Source organism: Pseudophryne corroboree, chromosome 1, assembly GCF_028390025.1.
Source record: "Pseudophryne corroboree isolate aPseCor3 chromosome 1, aPseCor3.hap2, whole genome shotgun sequence".
NCBI classification, from domain to species: domain Eukaryota; kingdom Metazoa; phylum Chordata; class Amphibia; order Anura; family Myobatrachidae; genus Pseudophryne; species Pseudophryne corroboree.
The window spans coordinates 354,781,859-354,805,131 of NC_086444.1; the positions used below are offsets into that span (position 1 = coordinate 354,781,859).

At 46.9% G+C, this 23,273-nt stretch overlaps 1 protein-coding gene across 3 annotated transcripts in view; it reads right to left on the reverse strand.

The window, feature by feature from the left end:
- The window catches only part of SEPTIN5 (septin 5), a 181,811-nt gene extending 164,879 nt beyond the window's left edge, over positions 1–16,932 (reverse strand). Inside the window, exons 1-2 of one of the 3 annotated variants that reach the window (XM_063964758.1) lie at positions 16,690–16,932; positions 16,561–16,571 (exon numbers count right to left, since the gene is read on the reverse strand). In XM_063964758.1, coding sequence (XP_063820828.1) covers positions 16,561–16,571; positions 16,690–16,732 — 54 coding nt within the window. In that variant the 5' untranslated portion in view covers positions 16,733–16,932. The remainder of the gene's footprint in view (positions 1–16,560; positions 16,572–16,689) is intronic. The other 2 variants (XM_063964761.1, XM_063964759.1) reach the window with 2 other exon arrangements.
- Positions 16,933–23,273: the final 6,341 nt, after the last annotated feature.

The following is a 23,273-nucleotide window of genomic DNA, read 5'->3' on the forward strand; positions in this document are numbered from 1 at the left end:
TGTTTTAAGGACATTACATCAAAGTTGGATCAGCCTGTAGTGTGTTTTTCCACTTTAATTTTGAGTGTGACTCCAAATCCAGACCTCCATGGGTTAATAAATTTGATTTCCATTGATAATTTTTGTGTGATTTTGTTGTCAGCACATTCAACTACAGGTATGTAAAGAACAAAGTATTTAATAAGAATATTTCATTCATTCAGATCTAGGATGTGTTATTTCAGTGTTCCCTTTAATTTTTTGAGCAGCGTATATATATATATATATATGATGGCGGCAGTGGAACGCACGCCGCCCAGCATGGGGACCTCATGGACACAGGGATGCCATACACATCTATAGGTGAGCTTGCACTTTTTGCTACGGTATGTGTTAAATGTAAACATTTGACCACCCACTAGTGTGATTCTCAAATGGTTAAAATGGATTTTACTGTGATTGGCTATTGTTAATTGGTGGGTGGGCATACACTGGGTATATATGTCTGTCCTTTTCATTATGTATTAATCCTGACAAAGGTCCAAGTGAGGACCGAAACGTCGATACTACTCTGTCTGGTATGAATTTATAAATAAACCTCTGCTTTAATGAAGACTGGTGAGTGCTCCCACTTTTTTGCCTATATATATATATATATATATATATATATACACACATACATACATATCTATATATATATATATATATATACATACACATACATACATATATATCTATTTGCACCAACATTTCGGGGCTCGCATGCCCCTTCTTCTAGGTGACACACGTGTGTCACTTAGAAGAAGGGGCATGCGAGCCCTGAAACGTCTGTGAATTTTTACATGTATTCATCATAAACCTGCCTTTCACACGTGTCCAGAGTGCCGCATTGGGGGATCCGCTGTTATATACACCCTGTACTGAGGGCACAGAAGCCCCCATGTGATCAAGTGACAGTCTGAGTGGTTTTTGTTGTATATGTATATATATATATATATATATATATATATAAAATGAATTAAATTTTAGACCTTAGGGCCCCCTTGTTTTAAGTCCCCCGGGTCCCCCCCCGAAGCCTTAATCCGGCTTTGCTTATACCCCTTTTGCACTGCCAGCTAGTAACACGAGTTATTGCACATGAGCATGCATGACCCGTGTTGCTGTTTTGTGTGAAAGGGCCCAGTTGGAATAATCCGGGTCGTGTTGCTGTTTGGTGTAAAAGGGCCCAGTTGGAATAATCCGGGTCAAATGACCCGGTATTCCAAGTCGGGTAGCTTGCATGGTTGAACAAGGGTTCATCCCGACAAGCTGTGCTGTGTAAACGGGAAGCCGGGTCATATCGACCCAGCTCCCGTTCACAGTGTATGTACGGGCGGCGCTTGGATATCATGTGATCTCCAAGCGCTAACCCTGCCGCGTCACCGGCAACGCCAACGCAATATGCCGGGTTGGAATCTGAAGTGGGAAAGGGGTCTTAGACGGGTCGCGTCCGGGAAGCACTTGTGTCAGGCTCCCAGGTGTAATCCGCCTCGGTATAAAAGAAGTATTAGTAGCAATTTTACTCTTTGCAGTATGACAACTGGGTCCTGCTATATGTTATATTTGGTTTCTTTTTAGGTATATAAAACTTTTCTATCGACAGCACTATCATTGCTACTAACTAGGGGGGTGATTCAGGTTTGTTAGCAAAACAAAAAAGTTAGCAATTGGGCAAAACTACGTTGCACTGCAGGGGGGCAGATGTAATGTGCAGATAGATTTAGATTTGGGTGGGTTATATTGTTTCTGTGCAGGGTAAATACTGACTGCTTTATTTTTACACTGCAATTAGATTTCAGTTTGAACACACCCCACCCAAATCTAACTCTCTCTGCACATGTTACATCTCCCCACCTGCAGTGCCATATGGATTTGCACAATTGATAGCTTTTTGGTTTGCTAACAAACCTGAATGAGGCCCTAGATCTCTTGCCTATTAAATAGTGCACTAATAACAAATTGTAGAAAATAAAGATACCCAAATCTGACCATCAGTGGATATTCTTCAGAAATGTATTAACGCATCAGCTGAACATGCACCATGTCAGTGTCGACCAATAGTGGTCGACCTAATGACTGTCGACCTTAACATTGTCGACCATTCATACCGAAACCACCTCAGTGCTGTGAGGCAGTCATGCTAACCATTACATGTTTTCATCACATTCATTATTTAGCTATGTCAGATACTTCAATCTTTCCATAAGGGAAACATACTAAATAGGCAGTGGCATTTCTCAGCAGTGATATTTCTAACTACTGTACTTACTCAAACTTGAGGAAGGAGTTGGATTCTCCGAAACATCACTGCTAAATCTTTACTTTATTTAAGGTAAGGTCATATCTGTACTAATAAATATATATATTTTTGTATTCTATTATCTGGAAAAATCCCATAACGGGAATGCTCCTGGTCCCGAGCATTTCGGATATGGGATACTCAACCTGTATATATAAAAACAAAGTCCCAATACTGGCACTCAGAAGGTCTCCTCACTCTTTAATTGCTCGGTGCCCTCTGCATAGGATCCTGGTTGGCATCCCTCTGTATTTATGTTTCAAGCAGTGGCACTCAGAACTCGTATAATGAATCAGTCATCTTATGTGTAAACGTTTTGTCGCCTTTAATGCGTGGTTTTATGTTACAAGTGGTCCAGGGACAGGACAGGTTTGGGTGGGCTTTAAATAGAAAAGCCCCTTGGTCACTAATTTAAACCCCCCAAACCTAACCTGTCCCTGGACCATTCGTGTCAAATTTGAAAAGGCGACACAGTTAATTATCAGACTGGGAGAATGTGTGCTGGGAGCATGGAGAAACAGCAACTTGGAGAAGGGGTGCTGAGAAGGATAGCTGAGATAGCAGTCCTCCTGATAAAGTCCAGAATACTGAAAGTGGATGAAACGCATTGCCCGTTGGTTGGCTCCACGTAGGACTGCTATCTCGCTACTGCTATTCAGATAAGCGTTACTTATGGAACTAAATGTATAGTTACAGTGTTTTTATATAAATAAGTGTTTTTAAAAGTTACCACACCATATATTATCTTAATTTCTCTATACTCCTTGTACTGGAGAGGTGTCTCTGAAGGCTGGGTTCAGCCTCTGCATCTGGGACTGAGAATACCCTATATGGGTTTTTAAGGCTCACATAAGGCATACAGTTGCCTCAATATTACACGTAGTGTATGCACTTTCAAATTACTGTGGAATCAACAGTCTGAACTGTATCACATTGCACTAGGAGGTGCTATTTGGTTTTACTTTTTCAGAGATATACAGGGTGATTCAAAAGTCGCAGTACACCCTTTTATTTCAAAAACTGTGCAGGAAATGGGAAAACTGAATACTCCAGTAAGGTATGGGTGAGGTGGGCTATCTTTTAAAGTATGTACTAAACATGGGCGCCATCTTGAAATCGGTCATCTTGAATCTAATTTTTTTCAAATGGAAAGGGGGTCGTGTAACATGTCAAACAACATCAGAATTTGCTGAAAAGTTTATTGCTGCAAACAGATTTGAAATATCAGTTATGGTTCAACAGTTGCAACACTTTTTTTGTTGGAATTGAAGGCTGAACTTTCCCCCATAAAGGACAGTAATTTAATGTGTTAAACATGTTGTCCCTCGAAATGCTGTAAGAAGTGGTGTTCCCCTCTGTTCTGAATGAAGATGGCAGCTTCCCCTGTTACTTTCAGCAGGATAGGGCTCCACCACACTACGGAGCAGTTGTTTGTCAGTGGTTAGATGGTCTATTTCCTGGTCACTGGATTGGCCGACGTGATTCTGTGAAATGGCCACCCAGATCACCGGACCTCACACCACTTGACTTTTATCTGTGGGGTCATTTAAAGCAACTCGTGTATGCAGAGAAAATAAGAAACAGACATCATCTCCAGCAATGCATTGAAGAAGTGTGTGCCAGCATTTCTTCGGAAATCCTTCTGCGAGTGTATGACGATTGGATCCAGCGCCTTCAAATTTGTGTTAACCAAGAGGGACAACATGTTGAACACATTAAATCACTGTCCTTTATTATCAAATAACAAAATGCAAAGTGAATGAACTGAACAGAAATCTAAATCAAATCAATGGCCCTCATTCCGAGTTGTTTGCTCGCTAGCTGCTTTTAGCAGCAGTGCACACGCTAGGCCGCCGCCCTCTGGGAGTGTATCTTAGCTTAGCAGAATAGCGAACGAAAGATTAGCAGAACTGCTACTAAATAATTCCTTGCAGTTTCTGAGTAGCTCCAGACCTACTCCTAGATTGCGATCACCTCAGTCCATTTAGTTCCTGGTTTGACATCACAAACACGCCCTGCGTCCGGCCAGCCACTCCCCCGTTTCTCCAGACACTCCCGCGTTTTTCCCTGGCACGCCTGCGTTTTTTAGCACACTCCCAAAAAACGCTCAGTTACCTCCCAGAAACGCCCCTTTCCTGTCAATCACTCACCGATCAGCAGTGCGACTGAAAAGCGTTGCACGAACACCAGCAAAACTACTAAGTTTTGTGTTAAATAACTTAGCACATGCGCGCTGCGTACCATGCACATGCGCATTTTCCATCTAATCGCTGCGTTGCGAAAAACGGCAACGAGCTAACAACTCGGAATGACCACCATTATTTGGTGTGACCACCCTTTGCCTTCAAAACAGCAAAACAGCACGAATTCCTCTAGGTAGACTTGTACACAGTTTTTGAAGGAACTCAGCAAAGAGACAGAAGGGATTTGAGCAAGCCTACATCCACAAATCTGTGGTTAGTTCTCCAAGATGTTTGGAACAACCTCCCTGTTGAGTTTCTTCAAAAACTGTGTACAAGTGTACCTAGAAGAATTGATGCTTCTTTGAAGGCAAAGGGCGGTCACACTAAATATTGATTTGATTTAGATTTCCCTTCTGTTCATTCACTTTGCATTTTGTTAAATTATCAAAATAAACTATTAACACTTCTATTTTGAAAGCATTCTTACTTTGCAGCATCTTTTCCACACCTGCCTAAAGCTTTTGCACAGTACTATATATATATATATATATATATATATATATATATACTGCTCAAAAAAATAAAGGGAACACTAAGATCAGAATGAATTAAATATTCTTATTAAATACTTTGTTCTTTACATAGTTGAATGTGCTGACAACATAATCACACAAAAATTATCAATGGAAATCAAATTTATTAACCCATGGAGGTCTGGATTTGGAGTCACACTCAAAATTAAAGTGGAAAAACACACTACAGGCTGATCCAACTTTGATGTAATGTCCTTAAAACAAGTCAAAATGAGGCTCAGTAGTGTGTGTGGCCTCCACGTGCCTGTATGACCTCCCTACAACCCACACAAGTGGCTCAGGTAGTGCAGCTCATCCAGGATGGCACATCAATGCGAGCTGTGGCAAGAAGGTTTGCTGTGTCTGTCAGCGAAGTGTCCAGAGCATGGAGGCGCTACCAGGAGACAGGCCAGTAGATAAGGAGACGTGGAGGAGGCCGTAGGAGGGCAACAACCCAGCAGCAGGACCGCTACCTCCGCCTTTGTGCAAGGAGGAACAGGAGGAGCACTGCCAGAGCCCTGCAAAATGACCTCCAGCAAACCACAAATGTGCATGTGTCTACTCAAACGATCAGAAACAGACTCCATGAGGGTGGTATGAGGGCACGACGTCCACAGGTGGGGGTTGTGCTTACAGCCCAACACCGTGCAGGACGTTTGGCATTTGCCAGAGAACACCAAGATTGTCAAATTCGCCACTGGCGCCCTGTGCTCTTCACAGATGAAAGCAGGTTCTCACTGAGCACATATGACAGACGTGACAGAGTCTGGAGACGCCAAGAAGAACGTTCTGCTGCCTGCAACATCCTCCAGCATGAACGGTTTGGCAGTGGGTCAGTAATGGTGTGGGGTGGCATTTCTTTGGGGGGTCGCACAGCCCTCCATGTGCTCGCCAGAGGTAGCCTGACTGCCATTAGGTACCGAGATGAGATCCTCAGACCCCTTGTGCGACCATATGCTGGTGCGGTTGGCCCTGGGTTCCTCCTAATGCAAGACAATGCTAGACATCATGTGGCTGGAGTGTGTCAGCAGTTCCTGCAAGACAAAGGCATTGATGCTATGGACTGGCCCGTCCGTTCCCCAGACCTGAATCCAATTGAGCACATCTGGGACATCATGTCTCGCTGCATCCACCAAGCCACGTTGCACCACAGACTGTCCAGGAGTTGGCGGATGCTTTAGTCCAGGTCTGGGAGGAGATCCCTCAGGAGACCATCCGCCACCTCATCAGGAGCATGCCCAGGCATTGTAGGGAGGTCATACAGGCACGTGGAGGCCACACACACTACTGAGCCTCATTTTGACTTGCTTTAAGGACATTACATCAAAGTTGGATCAGCCTGTAGTGTGTTTTTCCACTTTAATTTTGAGTGTGACTCCAAATCCAGACCTTCAAGGGTTAATAAATTTGATTTCCATTGATCATTTTTGTGTGAGTTTGTTGTCAGCACATTCAACTATGTAAAGAACAAAGTATTTAATAAGAATATTTCATTCATTCAGATCTAGGATGTGTTATTTTAGTGTTCCCTTTATTTTTTTGAGCAGTGTATATATATATATATATATATATAGATATATATAGATATAGATATATACACATACACACCATATACAGTATATAACACTATGTAAATACAAAACAAGGCTATTTGATATATAAATGTTGTAGTCAGCTAGATAGTGTTTGTAAATTAAGATTCTTTGTTGTAAAAATGGTTAAATAATCGGTCATTATACGCTGCAACAACATACAAGAGGTGATAGGCTGGAAAACATGTTACTGCTGGCATCCCAGGCTGCCCCAAGCAACTGTCAGAAAGGTTATAATAATGTTGCATGACTATGAGTTTGAACATCTGCATAGTAGCACAGTGACAAGGCAAAAACATATATTATAATACTATATAATTTGAAAATAATTTCCAGGAACATTATACTGCCGTATACTGCTGGGTAGACCATCCCATTGCATTCTATACAGACATAGGACACTTACTATACCTACCCAACATGTCCTGACCATTAGACACTATCACAATACTATTCCGTTACAATGAGGACAGACACAGGACACAACTACCCAACATGATATGACCACTGGACATGTTGATACTGTAACTCTATTATACACTACATACATTAGATATTGGACACTAAATATACAAACCATGACACATCTATCACACTCTGCAAACATGAGACATAGGAAGCTATACCTAACCAACATAATATAGGGATCCGGTATGTAATACCGGCAGACGGGATGCCGGCTGTCAGTATCCGACAGCGACATGCCGTCTGGCAGAATAACGGGAGCGAGACAGTGAGTCTTCTCGCCAGGCATCGGGCCCGGTGGCATGCTTCTCTCACCACAGGTTCTATTCCCACTTGGTTGGTGGCGTGGACCCACCAACCGAGTGGGAATTATGGGCGGGTGTCGGTATTCCGCCCGTTGATAAAATGCCAGCTGTCGGGATTCCGGCATCTGTCTACTGAACGCCGCGATCCCGACAACCGGTATTTTTACAGCATCCGCATCCCCAATATAGTTCTATATAACATACACTAAAAAGAGTTTTGTGTAACTTATCAATATTAATACTCAGGCCGAATAAATATCTGACATTATGCCTGTAGTTTAAGACAATTTGGCAACTATGCCTTATAGGATTGTATTCTAAGAGTAGGTCCCAAACTTTCTTGAATTACATTGTCCAAGACTAATAGCATTTTTTCTTTACTTGGCACCCCTAGGCCAAAAATTTCATATTGAGAAATTCCACAAAAATGATTAAATTAAGTAAATTGTGCTTACATGACAACCTTAGGTTCAGTTATGTGGTGGAACAGGGTTGCACTTCTGTTTGCCCACATATTTTATGACTAACAGACACTGGTTATTGCCTATCACATATACCATAAATAATTTGATTTGGTCCTGGAACAAAAAACCTGTTGCATACCTGCAAGTGCCCACGGCACCCAGTTTGCTTACCACCCATCTAAGAAGTCATTACACCCTATGGAGTGATTTTTTGGAGTACTGCTTTTATGGTAAAGTCATCCATTTGAATTGGGTAACTTCAGTGGTGAGAGCAAAGTGAGGTAGTTCTAAGAGCAGTTGTGAGTCTGCGTAACTTATTTTAGGTCCATTTAAAAAGTAATTTACTGATATTACTGTTATACAGGAAAACATAACATTAATACAGTTATATTACACTTCATAATTGTGTAGTATAACTAAATGTGGCGTAAAAGTCAGTGGGGCCTATTTATGCAATATAGGAATTGGTTGAGCTACATGTAGGGTGTTAATGTAATATGATGTTTATTCATAAAACGTATGAACAAGGGGGACTACACACTTAATATGAAATATCTTTATTAAATATGGGGTTATAAATGCAATTATGGGATCTGTGGCAAAAATGTAGGAACAATAGGTTTATGATGGGGCTAGACAAAGGGAAGGGGCATCCCGACACCGGCATCCAGAATAGGGTCTTCTGACAGCCAGAATCCCGAATGACCAGTCAACGTCATGCCAGAGAGGTAAGCCGCGGCGGGTTTAGGCTGCGCACTGGGGGGGTTAGGGTTAGGCTGTGGAGAAGGGGAGGGGGTTAGGTTTAGGCACCCCCTCCCCAGGGAGGGTTAGGTTTAGGCTACAGAAAGGAAGGGTTAGGGGGCCGGGGGGGTGAAGGTAAATATACTTACCTTCCCCTGTTGGGATTTTCATCATCATGATGCAACAATCGGTATTATGACCGCCGGCATCCAGAACGTCAGCAAATCATACCCAACCCGAAGGGAAGGAGCTCGTTATTAAACTTAACGCTACTCATGTATTTTTTAAGCTGGTTTCGGGTGAAGTCAAAGGGCTCGATTTACTAAATAGTTAGAGGACATTTAACATATGGCTTCCCCACTCTCCACTTATAATATATTTTTCCATATCACTCTCTCCTCGTCACATATGAGGGGGGCATAAGCACCACCATTACACACAGCCGCATTATATACTTAAAAAGTCCCTGCTGACATGATTATAATACACTCTATGCAGACATAGAACACTATTACGTACCCAATATGACATGGCCACTGGACATGGTCATAATACAATTTCCCTACACTCTGCACAGACATTAGTGGACTCCTTGTCTTGTAACTCAAACATCCCTGCCCAGTGCAGACAGTGAGCCATGCCCTTTACTGACCTATGGGTTTGTGGAATATTGGACAGTGGGTGCCATAGCGGTAGTGGCTCACACTGCTGCCATCTGAGAGGAGGATATTGTACTGTAACATTGTGCACAGTCTGCTTCAAATGCTGGAAAGCATGCAATAACAACCATTTATTGCATGCTTCCCAAGTCATTTATTCACGGATTCACCTAAATTGCACTAATAAAAGTAAGGACTGATTGCTATATTTTACAAGTGAATGTTTTATAGAGTATTTTATTATAAAAAGCCATGTCATGCTATGTGACTAATTTATATGTGATGGTGACTGTAACAGGCCAGCCTGTAATCAGTGAGCAAGTGACTACAGAGTAAGGCAATAAGCAGGCATCCAACATTAGCTGTTGTCATTACCACACCTGTCTTTGTTGAAAAATTGCTCAATTTAATAGAATGTGTACAATACAGTCTGGGTATTTTCTCATTCTCATTATTAATTGAAATAATAAATTAAGTTAAACCAAGCACTATTGAGGATGGACATTAAAGGGGTATGGGTCGTTGGGTTGACCCAACTTAGGTCGACACTCATTAGGTCACCACTGAAGGGCTACATTGCCATTAGGTCGACATGGGCATTAGGTCAACATGTACTAGGTCGACAGGTCAAAAGGTCGACATGAGGTTTTTGACTGTTTTTTGTGTCGTTTTCTCCGTAAAGTGACGGGGAACCCAAATTAGTGCACCGTGTCCCCTCGCAGATTACCATTCCAATCGTAGTCCACGTGGATTGTTACGTATGGAAAAAATCCCCCCCCCCCAAAAAAAAATGTGAAAAACTCAAGTCAACCTTTTGACCTGTCGACCTAGTACATGTTGAACTAATGCATGTCGACCTAATGGCACTGTCGACCTTCAGTGGAGTGTTGACCTAAGTTGTGTCGAACTAACGACCGTAACCCCAATAAAATTATGTTTCTCCCATTCTACATGCACATTTTTAGGTGAAGTCACAAACAAGTAAAGTGCAAAACTGGGCCTCCACGGACTACGAAGTGGGTCTACACGTTAAAATGTTTTTGGAAGACAAATAATAGCACTTAAGACAAATGAAGCCGTGCGAGTCTCCATTTTGTTCAGTTTGTAAATGACCCTTTGAGGTCACAAAGACACAAATACTGTGAAATATTTGAAACAGATGGTTACCTGGTGGTTGTTACCATGTCTTTTGCACTGGAGACATGGGAGGACTGCCAAGTGGAGCAGGAGTGGAATTGCCCCCTGGGTCACTCTTGCTTTTACAAGATGATGATTGGCACTGAAGCATTCCCAAGATGTTCTTCAGTGCAACAACCAGAGCGCTCAGCAATTTCTGGGCCTCAGCTGTGTGGTCACGTTACAGCCAGAACTTCCTTGCAGCCTCCCATCCAGATTTGCTAATTTTGCATATTTTTCCCACTAATAATGATTGAAACAGTTCTCTATGTTTCAAATGTAACTTTTTTTTTACCATATTAAATATTTTCATTCAAATCACAGGAAATGCACTCTTGGAGAAATATATGCTAAATGGAATTGAAAAAATATTTAGTTTCAAATGTAATTTATGAACAGGAAATTATTTAAAAAAATAATACTGAAAAAAAGAAAAATTATCCAGTTTACATGAGACATTTCCGTTTTACTTTCAAAAAGCCATTTTAGCCTTTTTTTCTGTTTGCATCTGGAATAAATTAAATTAGAAGATAGATGTAGGGACCATTAATTACAAATAATTTGGTAGACTGAGCATCAGGTGATTCTCTGTTGTTGAAAACATGTTGTGCGGGATGTACTAAAGCAGAAATGTGGCAAAAACACAGTTCTCTGGGTTTTTATTGCATTTCTAAATGTACTAAAGCCTTAACGCCGGAGCTCCGATGCGTTGGGGGGGGGGGGAACGCCAACCATTGCTAGCGTTACCCGATAACAGGGATGGGGAACCTTCGGCCCTCCAGCTGTTGTTGAACTACACATACCAGCATGCCTTGCTACAGTTTTGGCCATACTAAAACTGTTGCAGGGCATGCTGGGATGTGTAGTTCAACAACAGCTGGTGGGACGAAGCTTCCCCATCCCTGCCCGATAACAGGTTCTCAAACTCAGTCCTGAGGACCCCACACAGTTCATGTTTCCAGCGCTCCTCATAGAATCACAAGTGAAATAATTAGCTCCCCCTGTGAACCTTTTAAAATGATCGGATCCCTCCCAGCATGCTCAGCAGACGCTGCATCCTTCTGCACATGCGCAGATGTACTCCCGGGTTATAAACGCAGTAAGTCCAGGAACCGGAGTGCATCGCAAAGGACAGCTCTTATTGGGAGAGCTGTCCATTTGAGATACAAATCGCATACATTAGTGCATATGCGATTATTATCGGTGCGATGTGTGGCGGGATGTGCATCGCAAGGTTAGTACATTCTGCCCATTGTCATATAACAGGCCATTTATTTGCATTGCTGTCCAACCAAAAACTTGCCAACCTTCACCTAACTGGAAACATAGGATACATAAATACATATCTCACCGTGTGTATACACCTTGCGATGCCGATGCGCGGTCTCACAAGGTCAGTAAATAGACTGTGCTGGCATGGCAATGTTCACTATATTGTGTACAATCTAGAGCTGTCAGAATCGGCCACAGCCAAAATCGCACTTAGTCAAAATCGCAAGTACATATAGTCAAAATTGGTGGTTCTGGGCTCCCAGCCGGGGAGATCAAGGGAAATCGCATAGTTAAAACTGGCCTATAGTCAAAATCTCACCGCTTGTATGCACCTTTATACTGTATGGAAGGTATTCTTTTAATTTGGCTCTACGCTGGATCACTAAGATAAGGGCCCTCATTCCGAGTTGATCGCTCGCAAGGCGATTTTAGCAGAGTTACACACGCTAAGCCGCCGCCTACTGGGAGTGAATCTTAGCTTCTTAAAATTGCGACCGATGTATTCGCAATATTGCGATTACAAACTACTTAGCAGTTTCAGAGTAGCTTCAGACTTACTCGGCATCTGCGATCAGTTCAGTGCTTGTCGTTCCTGGTTTGACGTCATAAACACACCCAGCGTTCGCCCAGACACTCCTCCGTTTCTCCGGCCACTCCTGCGTTTTTTCCGGAAACGGTAGCGTTTTTAACCACACGCCCATGAAACGCCGTGTTTCCGCCCAGTAACACCCATTTCCTGTCAATCACATTACGATCGCCGGAGCGAAGAAAAAGCCGTGAGTAAAAATACTATCTTCATTGTTAAATTACTTGGCGCAGTCGCAGTGCGAATATTGCGCATGCGTACTAAGCGGAATTTCACTGCGATGCGATGAAATATACCGAGCGAACGACTCGGAATGAGGGCCAATATCCAATACATAATTTTCCAGTTTGACACTGTGAGCTGTAGATAAGTGCCCAAAACAGTACACCATTCAACATGAACCATTCTGAAGATAAGCCCAATACTTGCATACACAACACCTTTTACCATACATAACGTATATGAATTAATATGCAAATATACTGTCTCACTGAATATGACTAATGATTGTTACAGGCATAAACATAATAGTGGCTCATCTCAACCCAGTAATTTTCCTGATGATATAAATGTAAACGTGAACTTTACAGGCTGAGTTCCCGTACATGTCCCAGCACAGTTCTCAATGACTAGGTGTTACCCAGCTGCTCTCCAGGTACTACAATCAGGCAGGCAGTTGTCTAATGCAGTCCTGCCAGATAAACAACAAGCTGGCTTATCAGGAATAGCCACTTTGACTGACCCACCAATAACTGGGAGAGCTGTAATGAGTCCAATGATAACACTGCTTTGGCTGTCACTGACAGATATATAAACTGTTTGCTCAGTTCTTATCCTAAATTTGCCAGCTACTTGCACAACAAACACTGTCACTCCATCAAGCCATGATATTGCAGTGCCACAAGTGGCAATGGTTTCCCAACATAGAATAGTAGTAGTCATGACATAAGTAAACAAGCTTGAGACCCCTACACTGGATAATAACATGTAGGGGGGTATTTATCAAAGCTAGGAGAAAAAAATTGTGAGCGATAAAGTACTAACGAATTAGCTCCTATTAAGGGGGACATTTACTAAGCAGTGATAAGAGCGGAGAAGTGAGCCAGTGGAGAAGTGGCCCCATCAACCAATCAGCAGCTCTGTATCATTTTATAGTATGCAAATTATAGATGTTACTTCAGTGCTAATTGGTTGCCATGGGCAACTTCTCCACTGGCTCCCTTCTCTGCTCTTATCACTGCTTAGTAAATGTCCCCCTTAGTGTCATTTTTCAAACACACTGGGATATCCAATTACCCGCAGGACATCCTATTAGCCCGATAGGATTGTGTTATCTGCATCGGCTCCCCTGACTTCTCCGACTCCCCTGAAAGTAGTGACAGATCTGGTTCCCCATCACATGGCCCCTGACTGGCCGGGTCACCCGGGGCGGATGAAGAGGAGCGGATGTGGGTCACGGGGCTAATTGCCGGCTTCCAGGGGCCCTCCGTGCCGCCCCTGGCTGCTGCGGCCATGGGCGAGGGGCGCTGACTGAAGGGGTCGCTACGGCTACAGGCAGGTGAAACAACATCCCCGATAAGTGCTGGCTTTTCGGGTCTGCGACGGTGAAAACACAGAGGTTTCACTAAACCTGTGTTTTCGCACACAAAAAAATTGTTTACGGGAGATCTAATTGCATACTCTGTAAAAGAAATATCGGTGAAAAATCTTAGCTCCCAATGTTTCATCATACCTATTTGGACTGCACCCCCCCCCCCCCCCCCCCCCCCCCCCCCCATCAGTCTGCAAAATGTAAGGCAGAAGCTGACTGGCTGGCACTTTATCTCTAACAATTTTCTCTCTCTTCAAGCATTCATAAATACCCTTTTTCAACTGGGGTAGAATAAGTTCAAATCTGTGTTTTTACAAATCATAACAAAATCGTCAATTATCTACATCTCACTGAGTCATAAATGTGATGAATTTAATCTCCTGTGGCAAATTACTGAGCAGGTGTGACTTTCTCATTCTTTATTCAGCAATAATAAGCCAATTGGAAGACGCCATGTGTGAAAAACTGAGTACAACTCATGACTTCTGTATGACAGCATCAGTCTGTTAAATCCTAATTGTAGAATTCAGGTCCACTACTCCTTACATTGGTATTGGTCATTGATATTTGATGGCATCCGTTTGCAGGTAGATCTCTTGATGTCGTTTTTAGGGTCTTGGTAGAAATATCATAAACTCTGATATTTGGGTTATTTTTCTGGGTTGACCACTCCTGGGAAGATTGCCAACTTTCTTCAGTGTTCTCTGTTGCATATAATATATCTTACTTAAGAACGATGAACTTCATGTTTTTATTTTTAAATAGCCTAATAACCCTTTCCAGATTAATGACTCTTAAATCATTGCAGATATATTTTCTCCTCAGCATGGTATTCATACACCAAGTTAAAAGTTACCGTCCTATATGGTGGTCCAAGTAGCACCTCCACCTGAAATGCTGAGCTGCACTTGTTCCAATTCTAGGAACTGGTGATGTCTGGATGATTGTTAATTGTGTCTTGATAAGTAAAAACATACATTTGAAAGAGGAAGTACTTTGTCTTGAACATTACTATAGATATATATATATATATATATATATATGGGTTTTTTTTACAGTTATCCATATAGCATACACATAATGTGTAGCACTTTACAAAGAATGTTTCAGTCATTCACAGATAAATATACTGATTTTGCAATATAAGACCATTTATCACCATAGATATCAAATCCCAAATGATATTTCAATATTACAAATCCCAAGTGATCAGCCAGTTTACACCACCTAGAACCTCCCTGATTAGACACAGACACATATCTGTGTCTCTGCCATGCACTATGCCAGTGTATGCAATAAGTTCCCTGTTTATACACACAAATCTGTACAACAACAAAGACACCCATGTAACACCATATACTGGCTGTGAGTCTGCAGTATGCATGCACCTGTCTAAAAGCAAAAAAGAAAAGAAATGCACCTAAAGGGTTACCCTGACACAACACTGATTAATTTAGTTAATTTACAGGAACATTAAAAAAAACTAATAATTATTAGGAAAAACACAAGGCATACAGTGGTTCTCCGTCTAAGGCCATAAAGGCACTGCAAGGACAGGCCCTAAAAGCTATACTATGTACCGCAGGCCCCAAAGTGTTACAATACTGGATAACTAATGTGTGTCTTTGCTACAGGGAGTTTAGTACCCAACATCCCTTGTTCTGATCCCATCCATTCTATTAGTAATGAGTGATATAGCTGAAGGGCCCACATTCCTGCAAATGAGAAATGATCTGGCTTTTTTTTTTTTCAACACTGTGCATTATATTAGCAGCAGATTTCAAGCACTTTAACACCAGTATTGTAAAACGAGATAGAAAATGTATGTGAATGTAATAAATAAGTGCTTGCATCCACATCTTCTGATTTAGCTAAATAGGCCATTCCATCACTCTAAATAAGCGCATTCTTATAGTGTGATGCTGTACAGAAAACATATCACAGTGTGGTTTATTACTGAAATCAAGTTATATATGTGCATATATAGCGACTTCCTTGTGCTTCTTTTAGTAATGTGCCCCTACTGTGTGCCCGCTGCTGTACCAGGCTAGGCACTCGCATTGCACCTTTTTATTACTAGGGAAGGGCCATTATTGGGCACTTGCAGTGTGTATACAAGGATGTGTGATCCTTGGAATGTTATCCTTTGAATCCCTCCCATCCTGATCCCCCTCCCCTTACAGATGATGAACGAGTTAAATCCTCATCCAGAAGACATCTTCCCCTCACCCATGCAATATGTTATTAGAAATAAGCCATAAAAAGACGAAATGAGGTCACACCACCCACAGCATGACGTCAGTTCAACACTTACATTTTATTATTACTAATATAATGAAGGGTTGCATGTTTTTCCAGACTTGCCTGTGCTAGAATGGAGGTGGTTAGTAACAGTGAGGGTGGTGGGCGCATTATACGCATGCCATATTTACCATGGGATGGGGCATTAGGGTACCAGTGCCGGGATAATAGCATGTTGCAATGTGCTGGGAGAGACTGCTGGACATGATTGGTCCAGTTATGCAGTAACCGGCTCACAGTGACAGCAGCAGCTACCCCACACAGCATTGCTGAGCAGTCACACAGAGGAGCCAGTAGTGACAGCCACACATAACGCAGGAATGACGGGGCTCTTACCTCCTTCTCGTCTGTGAGGGTCCCGGGAGGCCGCAGGGAATCCAGCAGGAGAGAAGAGAGGAAACAGACAGGTCAGGGATGTGATCACACGGGCTCCCCCCTCCAACACCCAGGGGCTCTCCATCTCACCTGTCTTCAGCAGCTTGCTCTTGTACCTGATGCTGGTGCTCATGGTGCACAGTGTGGGATGCAGTGAGCAGTGCAGTGTGCGGTGCAGTGTGTGCTGCAGTGATGAGCAGTGCAGTGCGCTCTTTGTGCTGCTCCTGGCCGCCGCTGCTGCTGCTCCCAGTTACAATAGACTCCTAGGGATGGGAAGACCAGGCTCATGCTGCATTACTGAGCTCACGGACATTTGCCATTGGCTCAGCCTGTCCCAGCCCACAGCGTGCAGCCAATGAGACGCAGCGAGCAGCCTGGCAGAGCCCGCCTTCTTCTGTCTGCTCTCATGGTACGGTGCTGCTGCTGCTGCTGTGTCAGTGTGTGTGCTGCTGCTGCTCTGGTAGTAGCCGCCTGACACAGTGACACACAGACAGTTATACAGTCACTCACACACAGTGCACCGTGCAGCGGTGTGACACACACACACACACTGAGGTAGCCGCACAATACCAGCTCTCCCAACGTTGCAGTCTGGAGATGTCGCTGTTTCCATAGGGACACAAATGTCAGCTGCAGGTCCCGCATGGCCATGTCATTCCGGGTGTTGGGCTGTTCATTTGAGTAAATACTGCTTGCCTTGTTGTCATCACTTTGTGGCCATTTACAGATCTATTTGACTTTGCTGTCACTCTTCTGCTGACTGTAACCATGATGGTCATCCTAATAATCACTGACAAGTATGTTACATTATAGTCAGAGGTGGATTGGCCATAGGGTCTACAGGGAAGATTCCCGGTGGGCCGACGCACCTGTGGGGCCTGTTTTGTTTGAGGACACGTGGTCCTTTTTATAGACATAATGAATAAGATGCTAAATAATTTGCATATATGAAAATAACTTTGCCACGTAGCCTGTGATTGCAGATGATCTAGTCAGTGTATGCTCTGTCTGCCTGCTTGGCTGACATATAAGATTGAGTGAATAGTGATTGGGAAACGGTTAATGTAATAAGCAAGAAAATATATCTTTCTAAAGAATTATATAGCTTCCTAAATTCTGAAAGTGTATAATATAATATAATATAATATTTTATTTCTTTTTAACTTCCCTCTTAATGCTGGACATGCCCACTATCTGGAAAGTCTTGGTGGGAGGGTGCTGCTGCCATGGCCCATGGCTAGACCTTACACCTCTGGTGCTGCCCATGTGGGGCCACTAGTACAAAATTTTCCAGGGCTGCTTTTTGTTGCAAATCCGCCCCTGATTATAGTGCAATAGTGTAAGAGGTGCGGCTGCGCGTGTGGTGGTGCCTGCTGCCGTGCAGGTGTAGTCTCGGTACTCACCAGGCGCCGCTCTCTCTCACCTTCAGGTACCGGAACCTTCAACGGACCTGGCAATCTTCAATCGGATCCGGACACAGCGATTCCCTCTCGGAGCTGACCGACGACCGAGCTGAGGAGAGAATAGTTTACCTTAAAGGGGGTATCAACCCTTCTTCCACTGGAATAGGGGATACCCCAGGGGTGACCGCGACCTTCACCGGTTGGGTGAAAGGTCATCACTGGCACAAAGCCTCAGCCACCCAGCATTCACACACTCGCACTCACGCGCGTAGTGTGATGAAGGTGATTCTCACGTCCGTGAGCAATCCCTATTCCGGCGCTCGGGGACAGACAAAGGGACAAACGTACACGGATGCTACTCACCGTCACAAGTCTTGCACTCCGATCTTCTCCACTTACAGGTCCCTGTAAGGAGGCAAACAAACAAACAGCCGTGCAGGGCCTAGAACTACCCTAGTGTGCGTCCGCTGCACTAGCTACATAAACAGAGCCCTCAAACTAGCTCGTGTGAGTGGTGCAACACAACTATGCACAAACTTAAAACAAACAGACACTTTGCCCTGCAAGGTAACAACATACATCACGGAGTACAACATAAAACGGTGTTGTCCCTTTTAATCCCTACCGCTGGAAAGGGGGTGGGCGCCACACAGCCTGCCCACCTAAACACCTCCGGGTGGCCCGGGCCTAATGCCCAGTGCCACCTTTATTCACCTTGGGGGTACTAACTCGCTGGGCCTAGCGCCCCCTGACTGCGCCCAGGCCGGAGGCCTGACTTCACCCACGGGCCTAGCGCCCGCCTAACTTGTCACCCGTTGGGTGACCTGGGCCTAGTACCCAGCGTCACCTGTTTACCTAATTGGCCAGAATACACTAGGGCCTAATGCCCTCTAATGTCCCACAGGCCTATTGCCTGATGTGCCCCTCAGGCCTAATGCCCGCCTAACCGCTGCCACAGGCCCTGGCCTGACTATCCTTACGGGCCTAGTGCCCAACCTGTGCCCCCAGGCCTAGTGCCTGCCTATCTGGGCCACGGGCCGGGGGGGTCCCCCGACTATGCGTGGCCGACGGGCCTGGAGGGCCCGACTAAATGCCCCACGGACCAGGAGGGCCCGACTAAATGCCCCACGGGCCAGGAAGGCCCGACTAAATGCCCCACGGACCAGGAGGGCCCGACTAAATGCCCCACGGGCCAGGAGGGCCCGACTAAATGCCCCCACGGACCAGGAGGGCCCGACTATGTGCCCAGAGGCCGGGAGGGCCTGACTACGTGCCCACAGGCCGGGAGGGCCTGACTGTGCCCACGGGCCTAATGCCCGAACACCCGGTGGTCTAGGGAGGAGAGAAGGGGGGGCACCTTAGAAGGGCCTACCTGCGGTGGAGAAGGCTGCAGTGGGGAACTGCACAGCTCAATTGCTTCCCACCACTGCAGCGCTTCTCGGCCTGGATGAGCTCTTCTGCCACTGGCCCGTGCTGGCCAGCGGCGCCGCCGTCTCCTCGCCGCGTCCAGCCGCCGCTGGACATCTTCTTCCCGCAGGCCGACGTCTTCTGGCCTCTTCCGCGGCCTCAGGACCTCCTCACCGCTCTTCGGCGCGGCCCGGCGTCTTCTCCCGGCGGCGTCTCTCCTCTTCGCGCTCCTGCGCGCGGACCTATCTTCAGGCTCCCGCCCGGCGTCTGACGTCAGACGCCGGGGGCGGGGCCTATGACGCGGCGAGCGCCGATTGGCTCGCCGCGCCCCTCTCCAATTGGCTGCCGCTCCGGGAGCCGCGATTGGCTCCCGGAGGGCGCCAACATTCAAATGCCCCCGCAGCCTCTGGTCCGGTGCAGGGAAAAGGGTAATCCCTGCACCAGACACCCGCCGCCACACACTGACAGGCGCTGGGGACAGACAAGCTGTCCCAGCGCTGTCAGCGACGTTGACCCGCAGGGGACACAGGCGCCCTGGCTGCTGCAGCTGGAATGCGTCCTGTAAAACAGGACACATTCCCACATTTTCCCCCCCCTTTTTCCTTTGTAGTCCCTACAAAGGTCTCCACGACGTCCCTTGTCCGCGGGTCAGGGAATTCCGAGGTCCCGCCGGCGAGGTTGTGTTCGAGGGCCCAGCCCGGACGGGCTGTGACCCCACAACTTTCCACCTCCAGCTCCGGGTTCCTCTTCTTACCTCCTGACCTCCATCGGCGGATCCTCTGGGGGAGTGGCATCTCCTCACGGTCGCTCGACGTTGGCCACCAAGGGGACTCTTCTTCCACGGGGACAATAGTCACCCACTCCTGGCCTTTCAGATCGTCTGTGGCATCGTCCCTGTCTTCAGGGTGTGGTACCGACCACCACCCAACAGTGGAATCCTCCGGGGCATCCGTTTCCTCCCGGGCAACAACCACCATCTGTCGCATCTCCAAAGGTCCCATGTCTTCCTCTGGAACGGGTCCTCCCACGGCATCTCGATCCTCTCCCCGTACGTCCGTCCATTTCGGCACTCCCAGCAGGTATTCTTGCTCCAGGACTATCTCCTCCTCTTCACGGAGGGCATTCAACTGGGAGCACGACTCCACCCGATCCTGCCAGTCACTCTCGTCGGCGCTTCCGATGCCAGAGTCGTCCTCCATCTGTTCTTGGAGGGATTCGTCGGCGGACAGCTCACCGTAGTCCGAGTCCTCCTCCGATATCTGCACTGGGGTATTATTTTCCTCCTCAGCGTACTTCTTCGCTTCCGCTGGCACCTCTGCTTCCTTAGCGTACTCCTTTGCTTCCGCTGGCATCGTTACTTCCTCAGCGTACTCCTTCGCTTCCGCTGGCATCTCTAGGTACCCAGGACACATCTGTTCCGCACGTCCTGGTCGTGGACGGTTCCATCGCGGGGAGATTCCGGACGTCTCCGTCACTGGGTCTTCACGCTTTTCTTCGCAGCGTGGTCTCTTCACCTCCCAGTCGTCCACCTCCGCCTTATGCGGGAAAGGATTCTGCCTTACTGGGGTCACTTTCTTGGGACAGAGTAGGTCCGCGGCATCTTCCCAGGGGCACTCACTGGCCGCATGTCCTGGTCGTCGACACTTCCAACAATGGAGGGCCACTGCCACCTTCTCCAAGACGGGTTCCTTTGTTCACCTCCTTCGCTGAGGAATCTCCACCCGTTGGTTCCGGCTCAGAGGAAATGGGCACCTGCGAACTAACTTCAAGCAGGGTCTTCCGCTCCATTCCCTGGTTTCCTCCTCCCATCTCTGGGCACGACCATCCGCAATCATCCGGTCTTCATTCCACGGACAATCGGGAAGCGCATGTCCTCTCGCCTCGCAGAGCGCACACACGGGCTCTGCAGCCACCCGGTTCCAAAGTTGCTGACGAGACTCTGTCATCTGCTTCACCGTGGCCTCGTAGTCCGTCCTGTCTTCAGTCCATGGACATTCCAGGAGCCGATGTCGGGGATCTCCACAGCTTTCACACCAGGAATCAACCTCGTCTTGGCTCAACTCTTCGTCCCAGGGACAACTGTTATGCTCATGCCCGTAGTTTCCGCAGAGCAAACACCAGGACTCCTTCTTCGCTTGGCCCTTCTGACGTCTTCGATCCGCTTCCTGGACCACCTTCTTTGGGGACGTCTCTCGCCAAGTACACTCGTCGGCAAAGTGCCCCGTTTGCCGACATTTCTTGCAGGGCGTCACAGCGACCTTCTTGCGCCCCTTCTCCCGGCGCTCTTCTTTTCCACGCTGGACCGACCGCTGCACCATCTTCAGGAGGTCTGCCCCAGACACCGTCACCCAGTCGCTCTGGTCCGCACACGTCCGGGGGTGAGTCTAGCCCGGAGCCGTCCGCATGGAGGTCTTCTTGGTGGCGTTCCACATCGTGTCCGTGATCCGGTCTCTTTGATCCTGCCGACTACGCCAAAATGTAAGAGGTGCGGCTGCGCGTGTGGTGGTGCCTGCTGCCGTGCAGGTGTAGTCTCGGTACTCACCAGGCGCCGCTCTCTCTCACCTTCAGGTACCGGAACCTTCAACGGACCTGGCAATCTTCAATCGGATCCGGACACGGCGATTCCCTCTCGGAGCTGACCGACGACCGAGCTGAGGAGAGAATAGTTTACCTTAAAGGGGGTATCAACCCTTCTTCCACTGGAAAAGGGGATACCCCAGGGGTGACCGCGACCTTCACCGGTTGGGTGAAAGGTCATCACTGGCACAAAGCCTCAGCCACCCAGCATTCACACACTCGCACTCACGCACGTAGTGTGATGAAGGTGATTCTCACGTCCGTGAGCAATCCCTATTCCGGCGCTCGGGGACAGACAAAGGGACAAACGTACACGGATGCTACTCACCGTCACAAGTCTTGCACTCCGATCTTCTCCACTTACAGGTCCCTGTAAGGAGGCAAACAAACAAACAGCCGTGCAGGGCCTAGAACTACCCTAGTGTGCGTCCGCTACACTAGCTACATAAACAGAGCCCTCAAACTAGCTCGTGTGAGTGGTGCAACACAACTATGCACAAACTTAAAACAAACAGACACTTTGCCCTGCACGGTAACAACATACATCACGGAGTACAACATAAAACGGTGTTGTCCCTTTTAATCCCTACCGCTGGAAAGGGGGTGGGCGCCACACAGCCTGCCCACCTAAACACCTCCGGGTGGCCCGGGCCTAATGCCCAGTGCCACCTTTATTCACCTTGGGGGTACTTACTCGCTGGACCTAGCGCCCCCTGACTGCGCCCAGGCCGGAGGCCTGACTTCACCCACGGGCCTAGCGCCCGCCTAACTTGTCACCCGTTGGGTGACCTGGGCCTAGTACCCAGCGTCACCTGTTTACCTAATTGGCCAGAATACACTAGGGCCTAATGCCCTCTAATGTCCCACAGGCCTATTGCCTGATGTGCCCCTCAGGCCTAATGCCCGCCTAACCGCTGCCACAGGCCCTGGCCTGACTATCCTTACGGGCCTAGTGCCCAACCTGTGCCCCCAGGCCTAGTGCCTGCCTATCTGGGCCACGGGCCGGGGGGGTCCCCCGACTACGCGTGGCCGACGGGCCTGGAGGGCCCGACTAAATGCCCCACGGACCAGGAGGGCCTGACTAAATGCCCCACGGGCCAGGAGGGCCCGACTAAATGCCCCCACGGACCAGGAGGGCCCGACTATGTGCCCACAGGCCGGGAGGGCCTGACTACGTGCCCACAGGCCGGGAGGGCCTGACTGTGCCCACGGGCCTAATGCCCGAACACCCGGTGGTCTAGGGAGGAGAGAAGGGGGGGCACCTTAGAAGGGCCTACCTGCGGTGGA